Below are 23,344 nucleotides of genomic sequence, written 5' to 3' on the forward strand. Positions count from 1 at the left end.
TTAATCCCACCATCATATTTAAATGATAGTCGTGCTGGATACAGTATCCTTGGTTCAAGGCCCTTCTGTTTCGTTGCATTAAGTATATCATGCCATTCTCTTCTGGCCTGTAGGTTTCTGTCGAGAAGTCTGATGTTAGCCTGATGGCTTTTCCTTTATAGGTGACCTTTTTCTCTCTAGCTGTCTTTAAAACTCTTTCCTGTCCTTGATCCTTGCCATTTTAATTACTATGTGTCTTGGTGTTGTCCTCCTTGGATCCTTTCTGTTGGGGGTTCTGTGTAATTCCATGGTCTATTCGATTATTTCCTCCCCCAGTTTGGGGAAGTTTTCAGCAATTATTTCTTCAAAGAGACTTTCTGTCCCTTTTCCTCTTTCTTCTTCTTCTGTTACCCCTATAAAACGAATATCATTCCTTTTGGCTTGGTCACATAGTTCTCTTAGTGTTGTTTCATTCCTGGAGATCCTTTTATCTCTCTCTATGTCAGCTTGTATACATTCCTGTTCTCTGGCTTCTATTCCTTCATTGGCCTCTTGCATCTCATCCATTCTGCTTATAACTCCTTCCAGGGATTGTTTCAGTTCTGTGATCTCCTTCCTGACATCTGTGATCTCCCTCCGGACTTCATCCCATTGGTCTTGCATTTTTCTCTGCATCTCATCGCATTGCTCTTCATTTTTCTCTGCATCTCTGTCAGCATGTTCATGATTTTTATTTTGAATTCTTTTTCAGGAGGACTGGTTAGGTCTGTCTCCTTCTCAGGTGTTGTCTCTGTGATCTTTGTCTGCCTGTAGTTTTGCCTTTTCATGGTGATAGAGATAGTTTGCAGAGCTGGTATGATTGACCACTGGAAGAGCTTCCCTTCTTGTTGGTTTGTGGCCTTCTTCTCCTGGGAGAAAAGCGACCTCTAGTGGCTTATGCTTGTCAGCTGTGCGCAGTCAGGGCTTCTGCTACCTGCCCGTTTGCTATGGAGTTTATCTCCGCTGTTGCTGTGGGCGTGACCTGGCTGAGGCTGCTCCTCCAAAGTGGTGGAGCCCCATTGGAGGGGGAGCGGCCGGGAGGCTATTTATCTCCGTAAGGGGCCTCTGTGCTCCCTGTTGCCCAGGGGGTTAGAGTGGCCAGAGATCCCCAGATTCCCTGCCTCTGGTCTAAGTGTCCTGTCCTGCCCCTTTAAGACTTCCAAAAAGCACTCTCCAAACCAAAACAACAACAGCAACAATGAGAGAGGGAACAAAAAAAAAAAAGAAAAAAAAAGGAAAAAATATGCGATTTTTTTTTTTTTCCTCAGGCCCCGGTCCCAGACACCCTCTCACTGGTCCTGCTGCCCTGCCTCCCTAGCACCGGGGTCCCTGTCCCTTCAAGGCTTCCAAAAAGCACCCACCCACTGATCCCGCAGGGAAAAACACGCAATATTCCCTGTCTTCAGGCGCCGGTCACAGGCACCCGCTCACCAGTCCTGCTGCTCTGCCTCCCTAGCACTGGGGTCCCTGTCCCTTTAAGGCTTCCAAAAAGCACTCACCAAAAAGAGAAAAAAAAAATGGGAAAAACGCGTGATTTCCTCCATCCTCAGGCGCCAGTCTCAGGCACCCGCCCACCAGTCCTGCAGGGAAAACCGCGTGATATTCTTTGTCCTCAGGCACTGGTCCCAGGCACCCGCTCACCGGTCCTGCTGCTCTGCCTCCCTAGCACCAGGGTCCCTGTCCCTTTAAGGCTTCCACAAAGCACTCGCCAAAAAGAGAGGAAAAAAAGGGGAAAAATGTGCCATTTCCTCTGTCCTCAGGCACCGGTCTCAGGCACCCGCCCACAGGTCCCGTAGGGAAAAATGCGCAATAATCTTTGTCCTCAGGTGCCGGTCCCAGGCACCCGCCCACTGGTCCCATCGCCCTGCCTCCCTAGCAACGGGGTCCCTATCCCTTTAAGGCTTCCAAAAAGCACTCACCAAAAAGAGAAGAAAAAAGGGGAAAAACGCGCGATTTCCTCCATCCTGAGGTGCCAGTCTCAGGCACCTGCCCACCAGTCCCGTCGGGAAAAACACGCGATAATCTTTGTCCTCAGGCACCAGTCCCAGGCACCCGTTCACCGGTCCCGCCGCCCTGCCTCCCTAGCAACGGGATCCCTGTCTCTTTAAGGCTTCGAAAAACACTCTCCAAAAAAAAAAAAAAAACCGCTCCAGTTTCTTTCCACCCGCCGGGAGCTGTGGGGAGAGGCGCTCAGGTCCTGCTGGGCTGGGGCTTGTATCTTACCCCTTTCGCAAGGCGCTGGGTTCTTGCAGGTGTAGATGTGGTCTGGATGTCGTCCTGTGTCCTCTGGTCTCTATTTTAGGAAGAGTTTTCTTTGTTATATTTTCATAGCTCTATGTGTTCTTGGGAGGAGACTTCCACTGCTCTGCTCATGTCGCCATCCTGGCTCCGCCCTCGGGTGTTGTTTTTTTATCCATTCAGTGACTCTATGTCTTTTGATTTGTGCATCCAGTCCATTTACATTTAGGGTGATTATCGATAGGTATGTACTTATTGCCATTTCAGGTTTTAGATTCATGGTTACCAAAGGTTCCAGGTTACTTTCCTTACTATCCAAGAGTCTAACTTAACTCACTTAGTATGCTGTTACAAATATAATCTAAAGATTCTTTTCTATTTCTCCTCCTTTTTCTTCTTCCTTCATTCTTTATGTTAGGTATCAAATTGTGTACTTTTTGTCTATCCCTTGATTGACTTTGGGGATAGTTAATTTAATTTTGCATTTGCTTTATAATTACCTGTTCTACTTTGTTTACTGTGGTTTTATTACCTCTGGTGACAGCTATTCAATCTTAGGAACACTTTGATCTATAGCAGTCCCTCCAAAATAGACTGTAGAGATGGTTTGTGGGAGGTAAATTCTCTCAGCTTCTGCTTATCTGGAAATTATTTAATCCCTCTTTCAAATTTAAATGAGAATCTTGGTGGATAAAGTAATCTTGGTTCGAGGCCCTTCTGCTTCATTGCATTAAATATATCATGCCACTCCCTTCTGGCCTGTAAGGTTTCTGCTGAGAAGTCTGATGTTAGCCTGATGGGCTTTCCTTTGTATGTGATCTTATTTCTGTCTCTGGCTGCTTTTAACAGTCTGTCCTTATCCTTGATCTTTCCCATTTTAATTACTATGTGTCTTGGTGTTGTCTTCCTTGGGCCCCTTGTGTTGGGAGATCTGTCAATCTCCATAGCCTGAGAGACTATCTCCTTCCCCAGATTGGGGAAATTTTCAGCAACTACCTCCTCAAAGACACTTTCTATCCCTGTCTCTCTTTCTTCTTCTCGTATCCCTATAATGCGAATATTGTTCTGTTTGGACTGGTCACACAGTTCTCTCAGTATTCTTTCATTCTTAGAGATCCTTTTTCTCTCTGTTCCTCAGCTTCTTTGTATTCCTCTTCGCTAGTTTCTATTTCATTTATTGTCTCCTCCACCATATCCAATCTACTTTTAATACTCTCTGTTTAGCTGTTCAATTATTGGATCTCCGACCTGAATTCATTCCTGAGTTCCTGAATATCTTTCCATACCTCCATGAATATGTTAATGATTTATATTTTGAAATTCCTTTCAGGAAGATTCATGAGGTCGATGTCATTTAAATCTTTCTCAGAAGTCTTAATAATTTTACTCTGAACCAGGTTCCTTTGGCATTTCACATTTGTATATGGTGCCCTCTAGTGTCCAGAAGCTCTACTCTCTGGAGCTGCTCAGCCCCTGAATCAAGGTTGGGGGTTGCAGGGGAGTGGTATTTGTGCCTGTGGGGAGGAAAGAGCTGTTTCCTGCTTCCCAGCTGCTATGCCTGTCTCCACTGCCTGAACTAGTGCACTGAGCACACAAGTATAATCCTCTTTGTTTTGTGTTTGTAGTTGCTGTAGGCACATCTTCCTTCTGGCTGGCCTAACACCAGAGTAGGTTTTGCCTGTTTGCAAGCCAGGTGGTGCTGCCCAGGAGAAAGGTGCAGTAGGCTGCATGTCACGGAGGGGGTCCTTGGAGCTGTGTAGCCAGCCAGGGAGCTGGAGCACCTGAAGATCATGAAAGCTCACAACCTGCTGGATAGAGTGCACCTGGACAATTTTGTCTACCTGTCCTTTTTCCTGAGCAGTAAGCTCTGTGCAATCCTTGCCCCTTTAACAGCCCTCTTGCTAAGGGCTTCCTTGTTAGGAGGTCTCTCAGACTGCCCACCTTTCTTTTGTCCCAGAGCAGCAGGATATGGATCCCTGCTTTCCACAAGTGGCTGGAATCTCAGTGTCTCCAGGAATTCTACCTGTCTTAGCTTTCCAACCCCCTAATCATGAGAGTATAATGCAAGCACCATGAAATGTAGGTTTGTGCTCCCAGAGCAGATCTCCAGAGTTAAATATTCAGCAGTCCACGACCTCCACTCCCTCCCTGCTCCGTTTCTGTTCCTCCCACTGGTGAGCTGGGGTGGGGGCAGGGCTTGAGTCCCACTGGGCCACAGCTTTCGTACATTACACTGTTCCGTGAGGTCTGCTCTTTTCTCCAGGTGTATGCAGTCTGATCCAGTCCTCTTTCCTGTTGCTCTTTCAAGATTAGTTCTCTTAATTGTATTTTCATATTATATGTGGTTTTTGGAGGAAGCCTCTGTTTCACCTCTCATGCTGCCTTCTTTAATCCTCTCCCTAATCCAAGAGCAAGCCAACTTAACTACAGGATGTTATTAATAAGGCATACATAAACAATGGAGCTCCCAGGCAAAGCAGCTGAATTCAGCATTTCAAAGACTTTCATGGCACTAAATCTCCAAAGATAGTTAAAGACTATTAACTTGTGCTTGCATGAGGCACCTCTGAGTTTGTGAGCCTGCTTTCCATTGCCATCAAGACAGCAGCATTTTTGGGCTCAGGAATCTAACAGGAATCTAATGAGGCATCAGCACAGGGCTGGCACTTGCCATGGTCCCTGGTCCTGGTCCCAGCTCTCAGTAACAGGAGTAGGCTGTGTGAAAGGACTGAATTTAAGATCCACCTACTTTTGAGAATCCAAGCTTACTAATATCTGATTTTTAAAACTGAGAGCAAGGACATCCTTCTTTTGCAGATTAACCTGTTTTTATTTTGTTTTGCTTTGTTTTTGCAGATTAACTGACTAACCTGTTAGTCCAAATGCTTGTGAGCCTTCTGTGCTCGATGCATCGGTGCAGTCCTGGCAGGCAGGCCCTCCTCTCAGACCCAAATTCAGGTCTGAGGCCTGAATCAGGAAAGAAAAGCATGCCCCATTCAGGGAGCTTCCATTGTGCTGTGGTTGGCCCGCACGTGGTAGCTCCACACAGGAGGTACCACTCCCTCAGCTTACCCATGGCACCATGGCTTGTTCCCAGTGCCAGGTTATAATCATGAGCACGGAAGACAAGCGCCTGCCCTCCCGGACCTTCCATACCCTGAGCCCAGGACGCCATTTGGCAGGAACAGCAGCTCTGCTGGGACTCCCCTGCGCTGCGTAGGAAGAGCCCACAGCTCACTGGCCTCAGCACCTGGGGCCACCCCGTCAGGACACGCCTCATTCCACAGCCATCCCCTTCCTTCCACACCTCACCCCCACCACTGGACATCCCGGTTCTTACTTTCCTCTCAAGGCACCAGACCTCCGGCCTCCAGGAGCCTCTCACTCAGATGGACAGGGAGCCTCCTGTGCGGCTGCAACACTCCAGGCACCACACTAGGTATGCTGCCTGGATGGTCCCCATGACCTCAGGGCCCAGGGAGGGGAAGGTGCTCGTCTCCCTGTCTTACAGGAAGATAGTGAAGAGCCAGGCAGCTCAATGATGAGTCCAAGTCAGACAGCAGCAGAGTGAGGCCCCTCCTCACCCTCAACACCCTGACACAGCCCTCCTGGGAAAGCACGTGCAAAGACACGAGGCAGACCGTCAGCTGACATACCTGGTGTGCACAGCACCTTGGAAGTGGATTGGGGATCTCGACTTTTGTCCAGGTGTCCTTCCTGATGTTGTAGATATACAGTTTATTATACAAAAAAATCTGCAGAAAGGAAGAGAAACTTTAGTGTGATGAATGATGCTTCCATGCAAGCACCAGTAGGTGGAAAAAAAGGACCTTAATCAGCAGCCTTCCATAGGAAACCTATGTCCTAGAGCAACAAAGTCACACCAATGCAGGGTGGTGTGCAGCTACCCCCTCAGTCCTGCCTGAGATGGTGGTACAAAGAAGGCCACCTGCCCTGAGCCTGTGAGCATCCAGGGCACTGGGGACACTGCTTGGTGAGACCCCCATCTTCCAATTCAGGCCTGGTGTGAGAGCCTGCCATGGTAGTGGACCGGTTGGGTCAGACTTGCAGCATCCCCAGCGCATGGAGGGGACATGAACTCACACCTCTGTAGCTGCTTCACATATAACTCTCAAAATGAAAATGAGCTCTGAGGGTATCTGCACATCCCCTGTTCTAAACAGTTCAGCAACCACCACAAGGAAGACCAGCAGGACAGATCCATACACATGACAGGTGTATTGGTCAGCCTCGGGCAGGTGGGGAGAGGAGGGGCCCTAAAGGTCACTGAAGCCACCAAGGACATCGCCTGCCAGTCCTAACAGCTCAGAAGGCAGGACAGGAGGACAGTAAAGGACCAATGCATGTTTGGTATCACTGTTTTAATTTTACTCCAAATGGGACCCATGGGGAGAATCTGGGGAGAAAAGAAAAAAATACATACTTTACTTTTTGGCCATTGAAATATTCACCTCCATAAAGGATTAATTTGTTTTTCTCAGGATGGGCAGAGAGCAAGGCATTTAACCTGCCTGAGACAAAAGCAACTCAGCTGGAATTGAAGACTTTAAAGGTCTGCGTGGCTCCTCTTCCAGGCCAGGCCTTCCCAAGCTGCTGTGAGAGGGGCCAGTTCCTGAGATGGGCGCTGAGGCAGCACTCTAGGGGCAGGCTCATGCTCTCGGAGCACCTGGCCAGGCTAAAATCATCAGACAGTGGGAAGGTGAGGTGCACCTACACATGTGCCAGATTTCCCAGAACTGACTTGTCGTATCTAGCCTCTAAAATCACCATCAAAATTGCTCTAAAAAGTCCAATATTTAAGCATTTCAATATGCACCCCAGATACCTCCCAACTAGAAAATGCAAACATGCTTTAACACATGAAGACAAAAGAATAGCTATAAGGAAATTATAAATACACCCCAAGAGTTTCAGTAGAAAATAGAGAACCGTGTAGTAACTAGTAACTGGGAGAGTCAATCCCAGAAAAATGACCTTCTTTCAAAATCCCCTATTGCAGTATCCCTCCAGGGGTGTTCCAAAAGAGGATTTTTAAAGGAAGAAGAGCTTTCAAGGTCCAAAAAGTTTGAGAAACCTGGTAACTCTATTTTTCTCTTGGGGATTTACTGTACACAAAAACATTTTATAGGCTGAGAAATTTTGCAGTAAAAACTAGTGTTAAAACAGTACAGCTTCTGTGGAAAACTGTCTCACGCTCCCCAAAAAGTTAAACACAGAATTACCATGTGACCTAGCAATTCCTCTCCTAGGTACAGACCCCAGGATGATGGAAACAGACTCAGATTCTGTGCAATGATGCTCATTGTGGCATTATTCACAGCAGCCAGAAGATGGGAACAACCCAAGTGTCCAGCAACAGATGGATAAATAAAACGGGGTCTATCCAGTCGTGGAGTATGATTTGATCTTAAAGGGCATGAAGTTCGGATTCATGCTACAACATGGATGAACCTTGAGAACATCATGCACAGAAACCAGTCACAGAGGACAGATAATGTCTCCACTTACATGAAATATCTAGACTAGCCACGTGACAGGGACACACAGAGGGTGGCAGTCACCAGGGTCTAGGAGGAAGGGGCCTTGGGAGAGGCTGCTTAATGGGTATGGAGTTCCTCTTTCGGGTGATGAAATTTTTGGAAATAGATGGTTGCACAGCATTATTATAAACAATCCCACTGAACTGTACCATTTTAAACGGTTAAAATGTGAAATTCTGTTTAATATATATTTTACCACAACTAAAAATAATTGTTTTAAGAGGAAACCAGTGATTCCCAAACTTCTTTAACCTCGAACCTTTTTCTCACTTAACACCTATTCAATTTTCTGTGGAAAAGAGCAACACAACCTGGCCAACCACCACCCAAACTGGACCCAGAGCACCCAAGTGTCACCGCCGCACACACCCAACCCACCCACCCTGTGTGGGTGTCAGACACGGGGGCGCCCTGAAGCAGATGCCTGGGGGGCTGCCTTCTCCTTATTGCCCCACTAATGACACCTGGGGATGTACACTTCCCAAACTGGGTAATTTTCAAGGTTTTCTCCCATAACATGGAAAGGCAGGCAGGGAGAAGTTACTCAGTTACCAACCAAAAGGCCTTCAGCTCCAACAGCTACTGCTTCTGGCAGGAAGCCAGCAGACCCAGGCATTTACCAACATTTCAAGTCATATCCTGACTTGGCTTTACTTCAGGAAAAGTTCTAAAAAGTAAAAAAAACAATAAGAACAACAACAACAGCAAAACACCTTTCCAGCCAGTGGCTTCCCTCAGGATGCCATGATTAAAAAGTCTTAAACATCTCCAGGATTTATTTGCCTCAACAATTGAAATGAAAATGCATATCTGTACCATGTGCCTTGCATGTGGCCCCAATACTTACATGCCAAATGAAGGAATAATAAACCAGATTCCTAGAGTAACTTATTCAGCGAAGAACAGGGAGGGCTTCCAACCTTGGGAGCTACTGGTGCTGTGCGTCCACTCAGGGCCAACCACGTGGTTTCCACCTTGCAGCAACCTGGACAGCAACCCCAGGTCCGTAGGGGGTGGGGTTCGGGCACCAGGGCCACCACGTGCATGTTTCTGAAGTGACAGTGCTACAATACTGCCTCCCTGGCTGAAGTGTCAGACCCCAGGTCTCCTCTCCCACTGGGGACAGCTCCAGAGATTACCTCCTTCTGACGGGATCAAAGCGAATAACTGCCCAACCCACCCAACAGTCCCGAGAGCTTAGGTGGCTCCCTTGCTCCCATTCCCTGAAGGATGAGGTGCTTCTAGGGTCACTGGCCTTTCCTAGTTCAGAGCTGAGTTTCTACTCTGCTACAGTAAGTGTAAGAGTGACAGAGCCCAGGTCAAACTGGAAAACAACTGACCTGAAACAGAGATGACAAGAACTGAAGCAGCAGAGTAAGTCAGACGAACACCAAGGCCTGCTCACTTCAGCTCACTCGAAATCCTACAAAAGACTTCAGAGTTCTTCATACAATTTATAGATTCATTTAAAATGGCTGAAATACACAATTTATGTCTAATAATCACACTTGCCACATGAGAATTTAAAAGCATTATGAACATAGCAAAAAGCTACCATGATTCTAAGTTTTCCACTGACAAGTCACATTTTTTATTTTTTTTATTTTGGTATCATTAATGTACAATTATATGAGCAACATTATGGTTACTAGACACCCCCTATTATCAAGTTCCCACCATATACCCCATTACAGTCACAGTCCATCAGTGTGGTAAGATGCTATAGAGTCACTACTTGTCTTTGTGTTGTACAGCCCTCCCTGTGCCCCCCACTATATTATGTGTGCTAATCATAATGGCCCTTATTCCCCTTCTCCCTCCCTTCCCACCCATCCTCCCCAGTCCCTTTCCCTTTGGTAACTGTTAGTCCATTCTTGGGTTTTGTGAGTCTGCTGCAGTTTTGTTCCTTCAGTTTTTGCTTTGTCCTTATACTCCACAGATGAGTGAAATCATTTGGTACTTGTCTTTCTCCTCCTGACGTATTTCACTGAACATAATTACCCTCTAGTTCCATCCATGTTGTTGCAAATGGTAGGATTTGTTTTCTTCTTATGGTTGAATAATATTCCATTGTGTATATGTACCACATCTTCTTTATCCATTCATCTACTGATGGACACTTAGATTGCTTCCATTTCTTGGCTATTGTGAATAGTGCTGCGATAAACATAGGGGTGCATATGTCTTTTTCAAACTGAGCTGCTGCATTCTTAGGGTAAATTCCTAGGAGTGGAATTTCTGGGTCAAGTGGTATTTCTATTTTGAGATTTTTGAGGAACCTCCATACTGCTTTCCACAATGGTTGAACTAATTTACATTGCCACCATCAGTGTAGGAGGGTTCCCCTTTCTCCACATCCTCGCCAACATTTGTTGTTGTTTGTCTTTTGGATGTTGGCCATCCTTACTGGTGTGAGGTGATATCTCATTGCGGTTTTAATTTGCATTTCTCTGATGATTAGTGATGTGAAGCATCTTTTCATGTGCCTGTTGGCCATGTGAATTTGTTCTTTGGAGAACTATCTGTTCAGCTCCTCTGCCCATTTTTTAATTGGCTTATTTGCTTTTGTTTGTTGAGGTGCATGAGCTCTTTATATATTTTGGATGTCAACCCTTTATCAGATCTGGCATTTATGAATATATTCTCCCATAGTGTAGGATGTCTTTTTGTTCTACTGATGGTGTCCTTTGCTGTACAGAAGCTTTTCAGCTTAATATAGTCCCACTTGTTCATTTTTGCTTTTGTTTTCCTTGCCCGGGGAGATATGTTCATGAAGAAGTTGCTCATGTTTATGTCCAAGAGATTTTTGCCTGTGTTTTTTTCTAAGAGTTTTATGGTTTCATGACTTACATTCAGGTCTTTGATCCATTTTGAGTTTACTTTTGTGTATGGGGTTAGACAGTGATCCAGTTTCATTCTCTTATATGTCACAAGTCAGTTTTTAAAACACTTCAAGACCCAAAGAAAGGCTCACTGGGACAACACTTTGGTCCATAAATTGTTCCTAGTTGGAGAGCTTTAAAACCTGGCACAATTTCTCTGATGAGCAGCTGGGCCAGGAGACCTAATTTCCATGTTTCTGCATGACAGTAAAGCTGAACAGCCTCATTCCTGTTATTCAGAAGTGAAAAAATGTTCTGAGGGAGCTGGTATGGAGCAGGAATGAATTTTAATGATGAATATGTCCCAAGTGTCCAGTTATGAAAATCTGGTGCCAGTTTAAAGCAGCTGCCCAATTCACGAAAGAAAATTCTGAGAAGCTATAAGGCAGAGTCCTTGCTCACTTACCTTGGGGAGGACAGGGAGCATGGTGTTTCCTTGATCTGCATCTTCCTGGCATCTAGTGTCTGCAAATGGGCTATAAGGGCTTCAAGGTCTTCCTAAAGGCAGACGAGTCACACCTGAGACATCTGCTCAAAGTCTACTGTGTGGGCAAAACTTGGCTCAGCCTGCCCCCTCTGTCCATGCACCTGACCAGGGTCCACTCTCATCCATGAATTAGAACAGCTTCCTCCCATTTCAAAGACATAGAATCTGACACACACAAGAGCTACACATGACACCTCGTTCCAAAACCTCACACACCCCACCAAGGGCCTTTCACTTAGCCCACCCTGTGCGTGAAGGCCAGCACCTTCAACCACCTTGCAGAGACCCAGGCCTCGGCCACCCACCAGCCTGCTTTGCTGTCTGCATAGCACTGTCTGATATTCCTCTGGCTCATTTATTTATTTTCTGTCCCCACCTCCCTCCCACACAAATAATAAAATCTAAGCTCCAACCAAGGAAGAATTGTCAGTCTGCTAGAATAGTGCCTACATGCTGGGGGCTCAGCAACTATCAGCTGCAGCCAATCTGGAAGATCTGTTTTTATAAGTGCAAAAACAGAATTAGAAGTTAAGGCGCCAACATACCTGCACAGTTGGGTGGCACTGGAATCCCCCCCAGCACACGTGTTCCCTGATTCCACATTCTGCACTTCAAGTAGATGTCCTTCCTGCACTTACAGACACTCTGAGACCATTCGGCTAAGCTCATTTCCAACCCACCCCACTTCCTCACTTTGGCTCTGGCAGCAACCTGGCCTCTCCATGCGCGCTGGGCAGGGGTTGAGCCCAGAACCAGGGCGGGGACAGGGAGCCCTCAGGCCCAGGATGCTCGTGGGCTGGAGGAGGGCGGCTGAGGGGAGGGGCCTTCAGAGCGGAGCGACCCCTCCCCTGCTTAGGTGCCCCGCCCTCGAAAGGGCGTGTTCCCCGACGGCTCCTCTTCCTGCAGGTCCCACCTCGCTCGCACTTCCGCTTTCCTCCGACGACTCGGACACCCGCTGGGCCCTCGTCACCGCCTCCCCAGCGCCCGCTGCCAGCCAGTGCCGCCCGGCGCTCACCTCGTCCTCCGGACGCCGCCCGCCACCGCCCCGCACCGACACTGGGCCCCACGGACGCTGCTGCCATCGCACGCCCGGATGGGGTGCCCGACCCGCCGCCGTCTCCTGCCGTCGCGAACTGCCACCAGCGCACGCTGCCTCTGGCCACGTCTCCCTCCGCCAAAGCGCAGCTGCCCGCAGCCAACCGCCTACCCAGGGCGCCCGCTGCCTGGCGGCCGCCAGCCGAAACCACCCGGCGCCCTTCCGCACCCACCCACAGTGCCCTCCGGGGCCGCCGCCTGCACCCGCCTGGACCTGCCAAGGAAGCTCCGCAGCCTGCATCCCCGCCGCCGATGCCTGACTGCTCCCCATGTCGCACGCCGCCGGGGCGCTCCGCCGCCGCCTGCCGCCACCGCTTGGCCCCTGCCGCTGCCGCCTGCCGCTTGCTGCCGCCGCTTGCAAGTTTTTTCTAGTTGCAGGAAGGATGTTTGAGGAGAGGTGGATCTGTTTATTTCCCGTGGCCAGGAGGGGGCGTGAGAACCCAGTCTTTGTGAGTCAGAGTGCATGTGCCTTGGTTCAGGGCTTTCTCTGCATTCCACTAGGACCCAGTGAGGATGCACCTGCAGGGTCTTGGCTCCGGGACAGGACAGCGTGCAGCACGGTCCCCGAGGATAACTCCCCCTTGCTGCCCCAAATGCAGAGGCGGCGGCGGCTGGGCTGCTGCTTCTCCAGGCTGTTTACCATGAGCCGTAGACCAGAGCCTTCCTCTTCTGCACCAGCCCCGCTGGTGGACTCTGCTTCCTCAGGTAATGAGTCTTTCACAGCAGGTGAAAGGTTTTTTTTTTTTCCTATAGGCACCATAAGTGAAGGGGCTCTGAGGGTCAGACTGACTGGACGGTCTCATGTTTGTTAGGGACTCAAAGTGTTTTTTGGGACAAATTCCTGCAGAGATTCAGAGTGAGGGAAACACAGGATAGTCGTGTAACAGACATACAAGATACGGGGAACTTGCAGTTTAAGGTGGGGAAAGGAGACGTCCCTAGTTTGGACATACAGAATCCCACAGAGAAAAGGAAGGTTTTAGTATCCTGCACATGGCTTCATTCATTGTTAATAGTTAATATTTCCTGTAATGTGAAAATATTTGAGGAAAAAATGGACAAAGAGGTGTTGTAGTAAAACACATTATTTGAAGCTTCAATATTCTAAATTTCTGAAATCCAGAATTCATTATAATGTTACTTTCCTGGCTTTCAAAGAAGATAAATGATCTGTTACGTCATTAAAATATGCTTATCTTTCTAATAATATGGTGAAAATATGAAATATTGGTATTATCTTATCAAACAATCTTGCAGGATTCCAATGGAATTAGTATTGTTAAAAAAATAATGAGCCCAGGACTCCACCCAATTTTTGTAAGAGTGTATTAAGAAAATATCCTTAATTAGATTTAGACGATCAAAAGCCAATGGTGATTCTTAAAATACCAACCATTGCATGCTGCTGAAAACCACTAAAGATGGAATATCTGAAAACTTAAACATTCAGAATAAACAACCAGAACCATGACTGCTTTTTGTCAATGAGAGACTTTCATGCACATTTTCTATTAAAAATGCAAAATCTGATGGCATTTAGTTGAATTTTTTGTCTCCATTCAAGACATGGCATTGATGTATCTGTAATCCCCTTATTTTTTATTATGTCCTCTTTCCACTAAGGATTGATATTTTTGTTGGGAGGTTGTTCATTTGTCATTTGTGTACTTTTGGTTTTTGTAAATCAAAGTATAATCCTATCTCCTGTTAAAAGTTTAGTGTTCCTTGAACACATTGAAAATTACCTCCTCACTTTGGCTGTCAGCACAGGGAGAGGCCTCCTACAATCAGGCGTCTTCACATAAAGTTGGGGTGTTTTCTTGGAGAACCTTCTTAACCCTCTTCCCTTGGTTCACAGTATCATCCCATCATGATAACTGCCTAAAAAGGTGCTGTGTGCACCAGATGCTTCTGATGTCAGGATGGTGCATTTTCTAGTCCGATTTTCTATCCCATAAAATTGTAAACATATGAGCATTTGAATGCAAACATGTATGCTCTTGATTCATAGATGCTTATGTGTATATGTACACTTCTAGTTAGGCTTGCTCAATGTAATTATGTTGCATAGGGTGATGGCTGATGCATTTGATCTTGATGACCATTGGGTATTTTTAAGTACACTTAAAAGTACATTCTAGAACAGACCTGAAAATATCCCATCTGGTGATTTAATTCACAACACATTTTTACCCATTGTGTATTATTTTTAAGCTTATCCTAGTTCATATATTAGATGATCTGCCATACAAGGTACAGATTGGGCATGATGACATACACAGTGGAGGAATAATGCCCTCTGTCTCTTAGTGCAACCCCTGTAGTTGCTCGTGTAGAAAAACTGTGACCATGAGTGTTTTTCTGTCAGTATTATCCTTTTCCAATGATCTAATAATTACTGCAGGTACATTCTATCCATTTTTTATCTCCTTTCATGGAATCAGTACAACTTGTTTGGTGAAGGCAGGGTTCTTACTTTGAACATAGCTTGTCCTGTGATGTATTCATGCTGGGTTACTTCCCTTGTGCAATCAAGTGTGGGAAAAGTATTAGCTTTTTATATTCTCAGTTGTATTTCAGATAGAACCCAGTTTTTTAGGCACATTATATATTCTTTCTGAATTGTAAGCACAAAGCAACAGATCACTTTTTTACCCTAAGGAATTATGTCAACATCTAAGTTTTATCAAATTGTGGAGCATACCAGTGTTCTAGCTTTGAATAATTCTGTGTGATCTCTTAAGAATCACATGTCTTTCACACAGTGTACCAACACCTACCATCACTTGCAGTAATGTCTGCCACTTTTGATTCTTTGATTTTTTTCACTGTTTGCTCACTTTCACCTAGGGAACTGTTTGAATATGTTTTAGACATTTTCTCATTAGAAAATATCAAGATGAAACATTAAATCTCTTCATGGTCACTGTTCTGTTCTCGTTATTGTAATCTGAGTATTTGAGTTACAGACACTTGATTTTGTTTCATTGCTGCTGAAATATAGAAGTATTCATGGAATTCATGAGTCAGTCACACTGTAACATTTTATTTTCTGTTCTTATAAGCAGTCTTTTGAATATGTTCAGCATTGAACTGAAATAGACACCATAGCACCTGAATCTCTACATACATTTATGATGACATTTTTTCAGAGGGACCCCCGGCACAGCCATACCAGTGAAACAATGACTTAAAAAGACCCTGCCAAATAAAATTATATGTAATAAGTAAATATGCATATGTATCCCCCATTGAACATGAAAATTGTAACATAGTTTGGAAATTATGTATCTTCCTGGGTTAATTATTTCTCTGTGACATAAATAGTATCTTAAAAAAACAAAACAGAACTAGTTGACAATCAAAATTAATAGTAATTTATAGTAGATAGTTTAAAGATAATATATGTTAAATTATGAAAAGTGTTTTTTAATACATTTTTATTTTGAGGTAGTTTCATATTTATAGGAAATTTGTAAAGATAGTGCAGGGCTTCACAATTTGCTCAGATCACTTCCCCTCTTACTACCATCATTACAGTTCATTGTTACAATTATTGAAACAGTGATGCTGCACTGTAACCATCACCACCCATTCTTTTCCTCAGATTTCCATAGTTGGACCCTTACTCCTCAAATATCCAGTTCAGGATACATCATTTGCTTTCAGTGATCTTATCTCCTTAGGATACTGTTCTTAGCGTTTCTGAGACATTCTTTGTTTTGGGTGATCTTTTCCATTTTCAAGATTCTTTTCCATTAATATTGTAGAATTTTTTTCAAATTGCATTTAACATGATGTTTCTCTTGTGATTACTTGGAGTTGTGTTTTATGGGGAAAGAAGGCCACAGAGGGCAAGTACCATTCACACCACCTCATATCAAGGGCAAGTGCTCTGAAGGAGGCTTATATTGTTGATGTCGTCCCAAAAGGAGGGATTTGTTTCTTTCTTAAGACTGAGTAATATGCCACTGTGTTGCACTGTGTGTACATGTGGTGTGTTTGTGTTTGTGTGTGTGTGTGTTTCACATGTTTATCCATTCATGTATCTATGGACATTTAGGCTGCTTCCATATCTTGGCTTTTTAAAATAATGTTGCAGTGAACATATGCATTACATTTTCAAATTAGTATTTTCATTTTCTTGGGGTAAATACATAAAGCAGAATTGCTGGATTAAATGGAGTTTTATTTTTTATTGTTTGATGAGCCTCCATGCTGTTTTCCATATTGGATACACCAATTTCCATTCCCACCAGTAGTGTAAAACGGTTCCCTCTTCTCCACATCATCACCAAGTTATTTTCATCTTCAGTTCGAACTTGCTATTCTAACAGATTTGAATTGAGATCTCATGGTGCTTTTGATTTGCATTTCCCTGATGGCTAGTGATACTGAGACTCTTTTCCTGTGTCAATTGGCCATCTACATGTCTTCCTTGGAAAAATGCCTATATAGGTCCTCTACCCATTTTTTTTGTTTGTTTTATTAAGTTATGATTGATATACACTCTTATAAAGGTTTCACATGAAAAAACAATGTGGTTACTACATTCACGCATATCATCAAGTCCCCACCCATACCCCAATGCAGTCACTGTCCATCAGTGCAGCAAGATGCCACAGATCCACTATGTGCCTTCTCTGTGCTGTACTGTTCTCCCCGTGATCCCCTGCCCCATGTGTACTAAACATAATACCCCTCAAACCCCTTCTTCTTCCCTCCCCACCCGCCCTCCTTCACCCCTCCCTTTTGGTAACCACTAGTTCCTTCTTGGAGTCTCTGAGTCTGCTGCTATTTTGTTCCTTAAGTTTTGCTTCATTGTTATACTCCACAATGAGGGAAATCATTTGACATTTGTCTTTCTCCACCTAGCATAATGTCCTCCAGCTCCATTCATGTTGTTGCAAATGGTACGATATGTTTCTTATGGCCCAATAGTATTCCATTGTGTATATGTACCACCTCTTGTTTATCCATTCATTTACTGATGGACACTTAGGTTGCTTCCATATCTTGGCTATTATAAAAAGTGCTGTGATAAACATAGGGGTGTATATGTCTTTTTGGATATGAGAACTTGTATTCTTTGGGTAAATTCCAAGGAGTGGGATTCCCGGGTCAAATGATATTTCTATTTTGAGTTTTTTGAGGAACCTCCATATTGCTTTCCACAATGGTTAAACTAGCTTACATTCCCACCAGCAGTGTAGGAGGGTTCCCCTTTCTCCACATCGTTACCAGCATTTGTTATTCTTAGTCTTTTTGATGCTGGCCATCCTTACTGGTGTGAAGTGATATCTCATTGTGGTTTTAATTTGCATTTCCGTGATGATTAATAATGTGGAGCATCTTTTCATGTGTCTGTTGGCCATCTGAATTTCTTCTTTGGAGAACTGTCTCTTCATATCCTCTGCGCATTTGTTAATTGGGTTATTTGCTTTTTGGGTGTTGAGGTGTATAAGTTCTGTATATATTTTGGATGTTAACCCCTTGTCGGATATGTCATTTACAAATATATTCTCCCATACTGTAGGATGCCTTTTTGTTCTGTTGATGGTGCCCTTTGCTGTACAGAAACTTTTTAGTTTGATGTAGTCCCATGAATTCATTTTTGCTTTAGTTTCCCTTTCTCAAGGAGGTGCGTTCAGGAAGAAGTTGCTCATGCTTATATTCAGTAGATGTTTGCTTATGTTGTCTTCTAAGAGTTTTATAGTTTCATGACTTACATTCAAGTCTTTAATCCATTTCAAGATTACTTTTGTATTTGAGGTTAAACAATAATCCTGTTTCATTCTCTTGCATGTAGCTGTCCAGTTTTGCCAACACCAGCTGTTGAAGAGGCTGTCATTTTCCTATTGTATATCCATGGCTCCTTTATCGTATATTATCGTATATATATGGTTGGGTTTATATCTGGGCTCTCTAGTCTGTTCCATTGGTTTATGGGTCTGTTCTTATGCCAGTATCTAATTGTCTTGATTACTGTGGCTTTGTAGTAGAGCTTGAAGGTGGGGAGCATAATGCCCCCAGCTTTATTCTTCCTTTTCAGAATTACTTTGGCTAATTGAGGTCTTTTGTGGTTCCATATGAATTTTAGAATGATTTTCTCTAGTTCGTTGAAGAATGCTGTTAGTATTTTGATAGGAATTGCATTGAATCTATAGATTGCTTTAGGCAGGATGGCCATTTTGACAATACTAATTCTTCCTATCCATGAGCATGGGATGCATTTCCATTTATTGGTATCTTCTTTAATTTCTCTTAAGAGTGTCTTGTAGTTTTCAGGGTATAAGTCTTTCACTTTCTTGGATAGGTTTATTCCTAGGTATTTTATGATTTTTGATGCAACTCTGAATGGAATTGTTTTACTGATTTCTCTCTCTGCTAGTTCATTGTTAGTGTATAGGAATGCCATAGATTTCTGTTTATTAATTTTGTATCCTGCAACTTTGCTGAATTCAGATATTTGATCTAGTAGTTTTGGAGTGGATTCTTTAGGGTTTTTTATGTACAATATCATGTCATCTGCAAACAGGGACATTTTAACTTCTTCCTTGCCTGTCTGGATGTCTTTTATTTCTTTGTGTTGTCTGATTGCCATGACCAGGACCTCCAGAGCTATGTTGAATAGAAGTGGGGAAAGTGGGCATCCTTGTCTTGTTCCCAATCTTAAAGGAGGAGCTTTCAGCTTCTCACTGCTGAAAGTATGCTGTTGGCTGTGGGTTTCTCATATATGGCCTTTATTATGTTGAGGTACTTGCCCTGTATACTCATTTTGTTGAGAGTTTTTATGAATGGATGTTGAATTTTGCCAAATGCTTTTTCAGCATCTATGGAGATGATCATGTGTTTTTTGTGCTTCTTTTTGTTGATGTGGTGGACAATGTTGATGGATTTTCAAAATGTTGAACCATCCTTGCATCCCTGGAATGAACCCTGCTTGATCATGATGGATGATCTTTTTGATGTATTTTTTAATTTGGCTTGCTAATATTTTGTTGAGTATTTTTGCATCTATGTTCATCAGGGATATTGGTCTGTAATTTTCTTTTTTTGTGGTGTCTTTGCCTGGTTTTGGTATTAGAGTGATGCTGGCCTCATAGAATGAGTTTGGAAGTATTCCCTCTTCTTCTGCTCTTTGGAAAACTTTAAGGAGGATGGGTATTAGGTCTTCACTAAATGTTTGATAAAATTCTGCGGTGAAGCCATCCGGTCGAGGGATTTTGTTCTTAGGTAGTTTTTTGATCACCAGTTCTATTTCATTGCTAGTAATTGTCCTGTTCAGATTTTCTGTTTCTTCCTTGGACAGCCTTGAAAAGTTGTATTTTTCTAGAAAGTTGTCCATTTCTATTAGGTCATCTGGTTTGTTGGCATATAATTTTCCATTGTATTCTCTAATAATTCTTTGTATTTCTGTGGTGTCCATAGTGATTTTTCTTTTCTCATTTCTGATTCTATTTATGTGTGTAGACTCTTTTTTTCTTGATAAGTCTGGCTAGGGGTTTATCTTTTTTGTTTATTTTCTCAAAGAACCAACTCTTGTTTCACTGATTCTTTCTATTGTTTTATTCTTCTCGATTTTATTTATTTCTACTCTAACCTTTATTATGTCCCTCCTTGTACTGACTTTCGGCCTCATTTGTTCTTCCTTTTCTAGTTTCATTAACTGTGAGTTTATACTGCTTATATGGGATTTTTCTTCTTTCCTGAGGAAGGCCTGTATTGCAATATACTTTCCTCTTAGCACGGCCTTGGCTGCGTCCCACAGATTTTTCGGTTTTGAATTATTGGTGTCATTTGTCTCCATATATTGCTTGATCTCTGTTTTTATTTGGTCATCGATCCATTGGTTATTTAGGAGCATGTTGTGAAGCCTCCATGTGTGTGTGGGATTGTGGGATTTTTCATTTTCTTTGTGTAATTTATTTCTAGTTTCATACCTTTGTGGTCTGAGAAACTGGTTAGTATAATTTTTATCTTTTTTAACTTACTGAGGCTCTTTTTGTGGCCTAGTATTTGATCTATTCTTGAAAATTTCCATGTGCACTTGAGAAGAGTGTGTATTCTGCTGCTTTCGGGTGTAGAGTTCTGTAGATGTCTGTTCGGTCCATCTGTTCTAATGTGTTTTTCAGTGCCTCTGTCTTCCTTATTTATTTTCTGTCTGGTTGATCTGTCCTTCAGAGTGAGTGGAGTGTTGCAGTCTCCTAGAATGTATACATTACATTCTATTTCCCCTTTTAATTCTGTTAGTATTTGTTTCACATATGTAGGTGCTCCTGTGTTGGGAGCATAGATATTTATAATGGTTATATCTTCTGGTTGAATTGACCCCTTTATCATTATGTAATGTACTTCTTTGTCTCTTGTGACTTTCTTTATTTTGAAGTCTATTTTGTCTGGTACAAGTACTGCAGCACCTGCTTTTTTCTATCAGTTACATGAAATATCTCTTTCCATCCCTTCACTTTTACTCTGTGTGTGTCTTTGGGTTTAAACTTCCTTACTATCTAAGAGTCTAACTTAACTCACTTAATATGCTATTACAAACACAGTCTAGAGGTTCTTTTTTTCTCCTCCTTTTTCTTCCTCCTCCATATTGTATATATTAGGTATTATATCCTATACTCTTTGTCTATCCCTTGATTGACTTTGGAGATAGTTAATTTAATTTTTCATTTGCTTAGTAATTAGCTGTTCTACTTTCTTTACTGTGGTTTTATTACCTCTGGTGACAGCTATTAAACCTTAGGAATACTTCCATCTGCAGCAGTCCATCCACAATACGCTATAGAGATGGTTTGTGGGAGGTAAATTCTCTCAGCTTTTGCTTATTTGGAAATTTTTTTATCCCTCCTTCAAATTTAAATGATAATCTTGCTGGATAAAGTAATCTTGGTTTGAGGCCCTTCTGCTTCATTGCATTAAATACATCATGCCACTCCCTTCTGGCCTGTAAGGTTTCTGCTGAGAAGTCTTATGATAGCCTGATGGGCTTTCATTTGTATGTGATCTTATTTCTCTCTCTGGTTGCTTTTAATAGTCTGTCCTTATCCTTGATATTTGCCATTTTAATTACTATATGTCTTGATGTTGTTTTCCTTGGGTCTCTTTTGTTGGGAGATCTGTGGATCACCATGGACTGAGAGACTATCTCCTTCCCCAGATTGGAGAAGTTTTCAGCAATTACCTCCTCAAAGACATTTTCTATCCCTTTTTCTTTCTCTTCTTCTTCTGGTACCCCTATAATGCGAATATTGTTCCATTTGGATTAGTCATACAGTTCTATCAATATTTGCAGGAGTCCAGCTCCAGCTTAGGGGTGGGATACCCGAAGGTGCAGGATGGACTTGGTGTATGGAGAGACAGGACATGGAGTCAGTTGGAGGTGGTCTCTCAACAAAGTGCCGATGACAGCTTTATTTATACCATTTTGCACAAGGATATTATTTTTTATTGTTCTGTTGATTAATTAGTATAGGCAGTTGATTAATAAGTATTGGCAAGCTTTTTTCTTTCTTCTTCTTTCTAATCTATTCATGGTTGGTCAAGTGTTAGACAGGTGATCATTCTCTGTTCCTTGACCGAAACTTTTCCTAGCAACATGTACTCTTTTATGTTTTACATTTCTATGCAACGCAGTTTCTAAGTAGTGCATGTGACTGCAGGAGCATGCAGTATGTAGCAGTGACTATGGAGTCTATCAGCTCAGGGTGAAATACAGGTCACCTAGTGCCACAGTTAGCTACGATTCTTTCCCACAAAAATATTCTTAGAGGCTTTAATAAATTTATAATAAATCTAAAATCATAAACTCATATCTTCACCTTATACCCCTTTATAGGGCACAGTAGGCAGCAAACTAAATTTCCCCTTCTTATCTACATTTCTGTTTCTTCTGTGTGGATACCAAAATCTCCCTGACATATGCTACACAAGTCTCCATGACTCCATTACTGCAGGGACTAAACAAGTTCTTACATGGTGAACAATGCAAGGGCATTCATATCATAGAAACTATTTCTGTTTTAACTACAAACCTTAAACTATAAAGAACCAAGTCAAATATGATGTATGATTATTCTTTTGATTTCTATACTTTATATATGAATCTCATATTTTCTCCTTTACTTTTCTAATAAAATGTTGATGTAGTAGGTAGATGTAAGATATGGATAGAAAGCATGATTTAGAACTGTAAGAAGGCAGGTGTAGATGATCAGGTTTGTGCCTACAGACCAGGTATTAATCCAAGCTGAACAAGGGCAACAAAACATCCACAGGTGTAGAAGATTTCTCTCAAAACTGGGGGTGTGAGGTTCTAAGCCTCACCTCTGTTGGCCCCCATTTTGTCACCTGATGGCCCCCCTGTGACTGTGCCTGTCTTAGGTTGTTCCTCCCATGAGGAATCTTACCTGTCTCTGGCTAACCAGTCATCTTCTGGGGCCATACAGGGAGATGTAAAACTGATAAGTGAGAGAGAAGTAATGTTTGAAAATGTTAGCTTTTTACTTCTTTGCAGATTTATGCCCTGTGGCCTCCATGCCCAGCACTTGTCTTGAGGTATTTTTACTTCTTGGAAAATTATGGTATTTTGTAATTTCATGTATAGGCACAAATTCTAGTAAAGGGCTATAATTAGGAAGGAAGAAGAAAAGCTATAGAAGTAGTAAATAGAAGAAAACATGAGAAGATTGATAAGTGTCAGACAGGGTTATTCTATTCAGTATTCCCCTATAACTCTCTTTCTCTAATTTTCCTATAAAACTCTTCATCACTAATTTCACTAGCATTAAAAAATAAAAGAGGGGGGCTTTCCCACTTAGGTGGAGATGGGGTAGTCAGTGTTTAACTAGTTACCTGCAGGTTTTGGTATTCTATGCCTAGATTGCCATCTGGCCTCTGCATGTTCTATTCTTCAGGACCACTGTCCTGAAAAGCTTCTGGGAAGTTTATGTTCTCCTCCTTTCTGTGCTGCTTAGCAAAGGTTAGCTTAGCCCTTGGCAACAATGCAAGCAAAAGCAAAGCCAATAGTATAATGGAGAATGACAAATCAAGGTGGG

General features: G+C 43.0%; 2 protein-coding genes across 24 annotated transcripts in view; one reads left to right on the forward strand and one right to left on the reverse strand.

Annotated features, from left to right (window-relative positions):
* LOC118967569 (kelch domain-containing protein 4-like) overlaps positions 1 to 11,772 on the reverse strand; it is a 35,645-nt gene extending 23,873 nt beyond the window's left edge. For 4 of the 11 annotated variants that reach the window (XR_012129042.1, XR_012129041.1, XR_005054722.2 and 1 more), the window contains exons 1-5: positions 11,106 to 11,772; positions 8,374 to 9,240; positions 5,913 to 6,952; positions 5,597 to 5,756; positions 5,127 to 5,223 (exon numbers count right to left, since the gene is read on the reverse strand). Coding sequence is in view for 3 of the 11 variants with exons in the window: in XM_073231051.1 (XP_073087152.1) it covers positions 2,242 to 2,311; positions 5,127 to 5,223; positions 5,913 to 6,011; positions 8,374 to 8,433 (326 nt within the window). In the remaining 8 variants the exon portion in view is untranslated. The other 7 variants (XR_005054726.2, XR_012129043.1, XM_036994110.2 and 4 more) reach the window with 5 other exon arrangements.
* The window catches only part of LOC108394675 (uncharacterized), an 83,047-nt gene continuing 71,474 nt past the window's right edge, over positions 11,772 to 23,344 (forward strand). For 9 of the 13 annotated variants that reach the window (XR_001852491.3, XR_012129026.1, XM_036994109.2 and 6 more), the window contains exons 1-2: positions 11,909 to 12,284; positions 12,783 to 12,986. Coding sequence is in view for 7 of the 13 variants with exons in the window: in XM_036994109.2 (XP_036850004.1) it covers positions 11,909 to 12,284; positions 12,783 to 12,986 (580 nt within the window). In the remaining 6 variants the exon portion in view is untranslated. Of the gene's footprint in view, positions 12,987 to 23,344 lie in introns of all 13 variants that reach the window. The other 4 variants (XR_012129024.1, XR_012129010.1, XR_005054720.2 and 1 more) reach the window with 2 other exon arrangements.

This window comes from Manis javanica, chromosome 1, assembly GCF_040802235.1.
Source record: "Manis javanica isolate MJ-LG chromosome 1, MJ_LKY, whole genome shotgun sequence".
In the NCBI taxonomy this organism is placed as follows: Eukaryota; Metazoa; Chordata; class Mammalia; order Pholidota; family Manidae; genus Manis; species Manis javanica.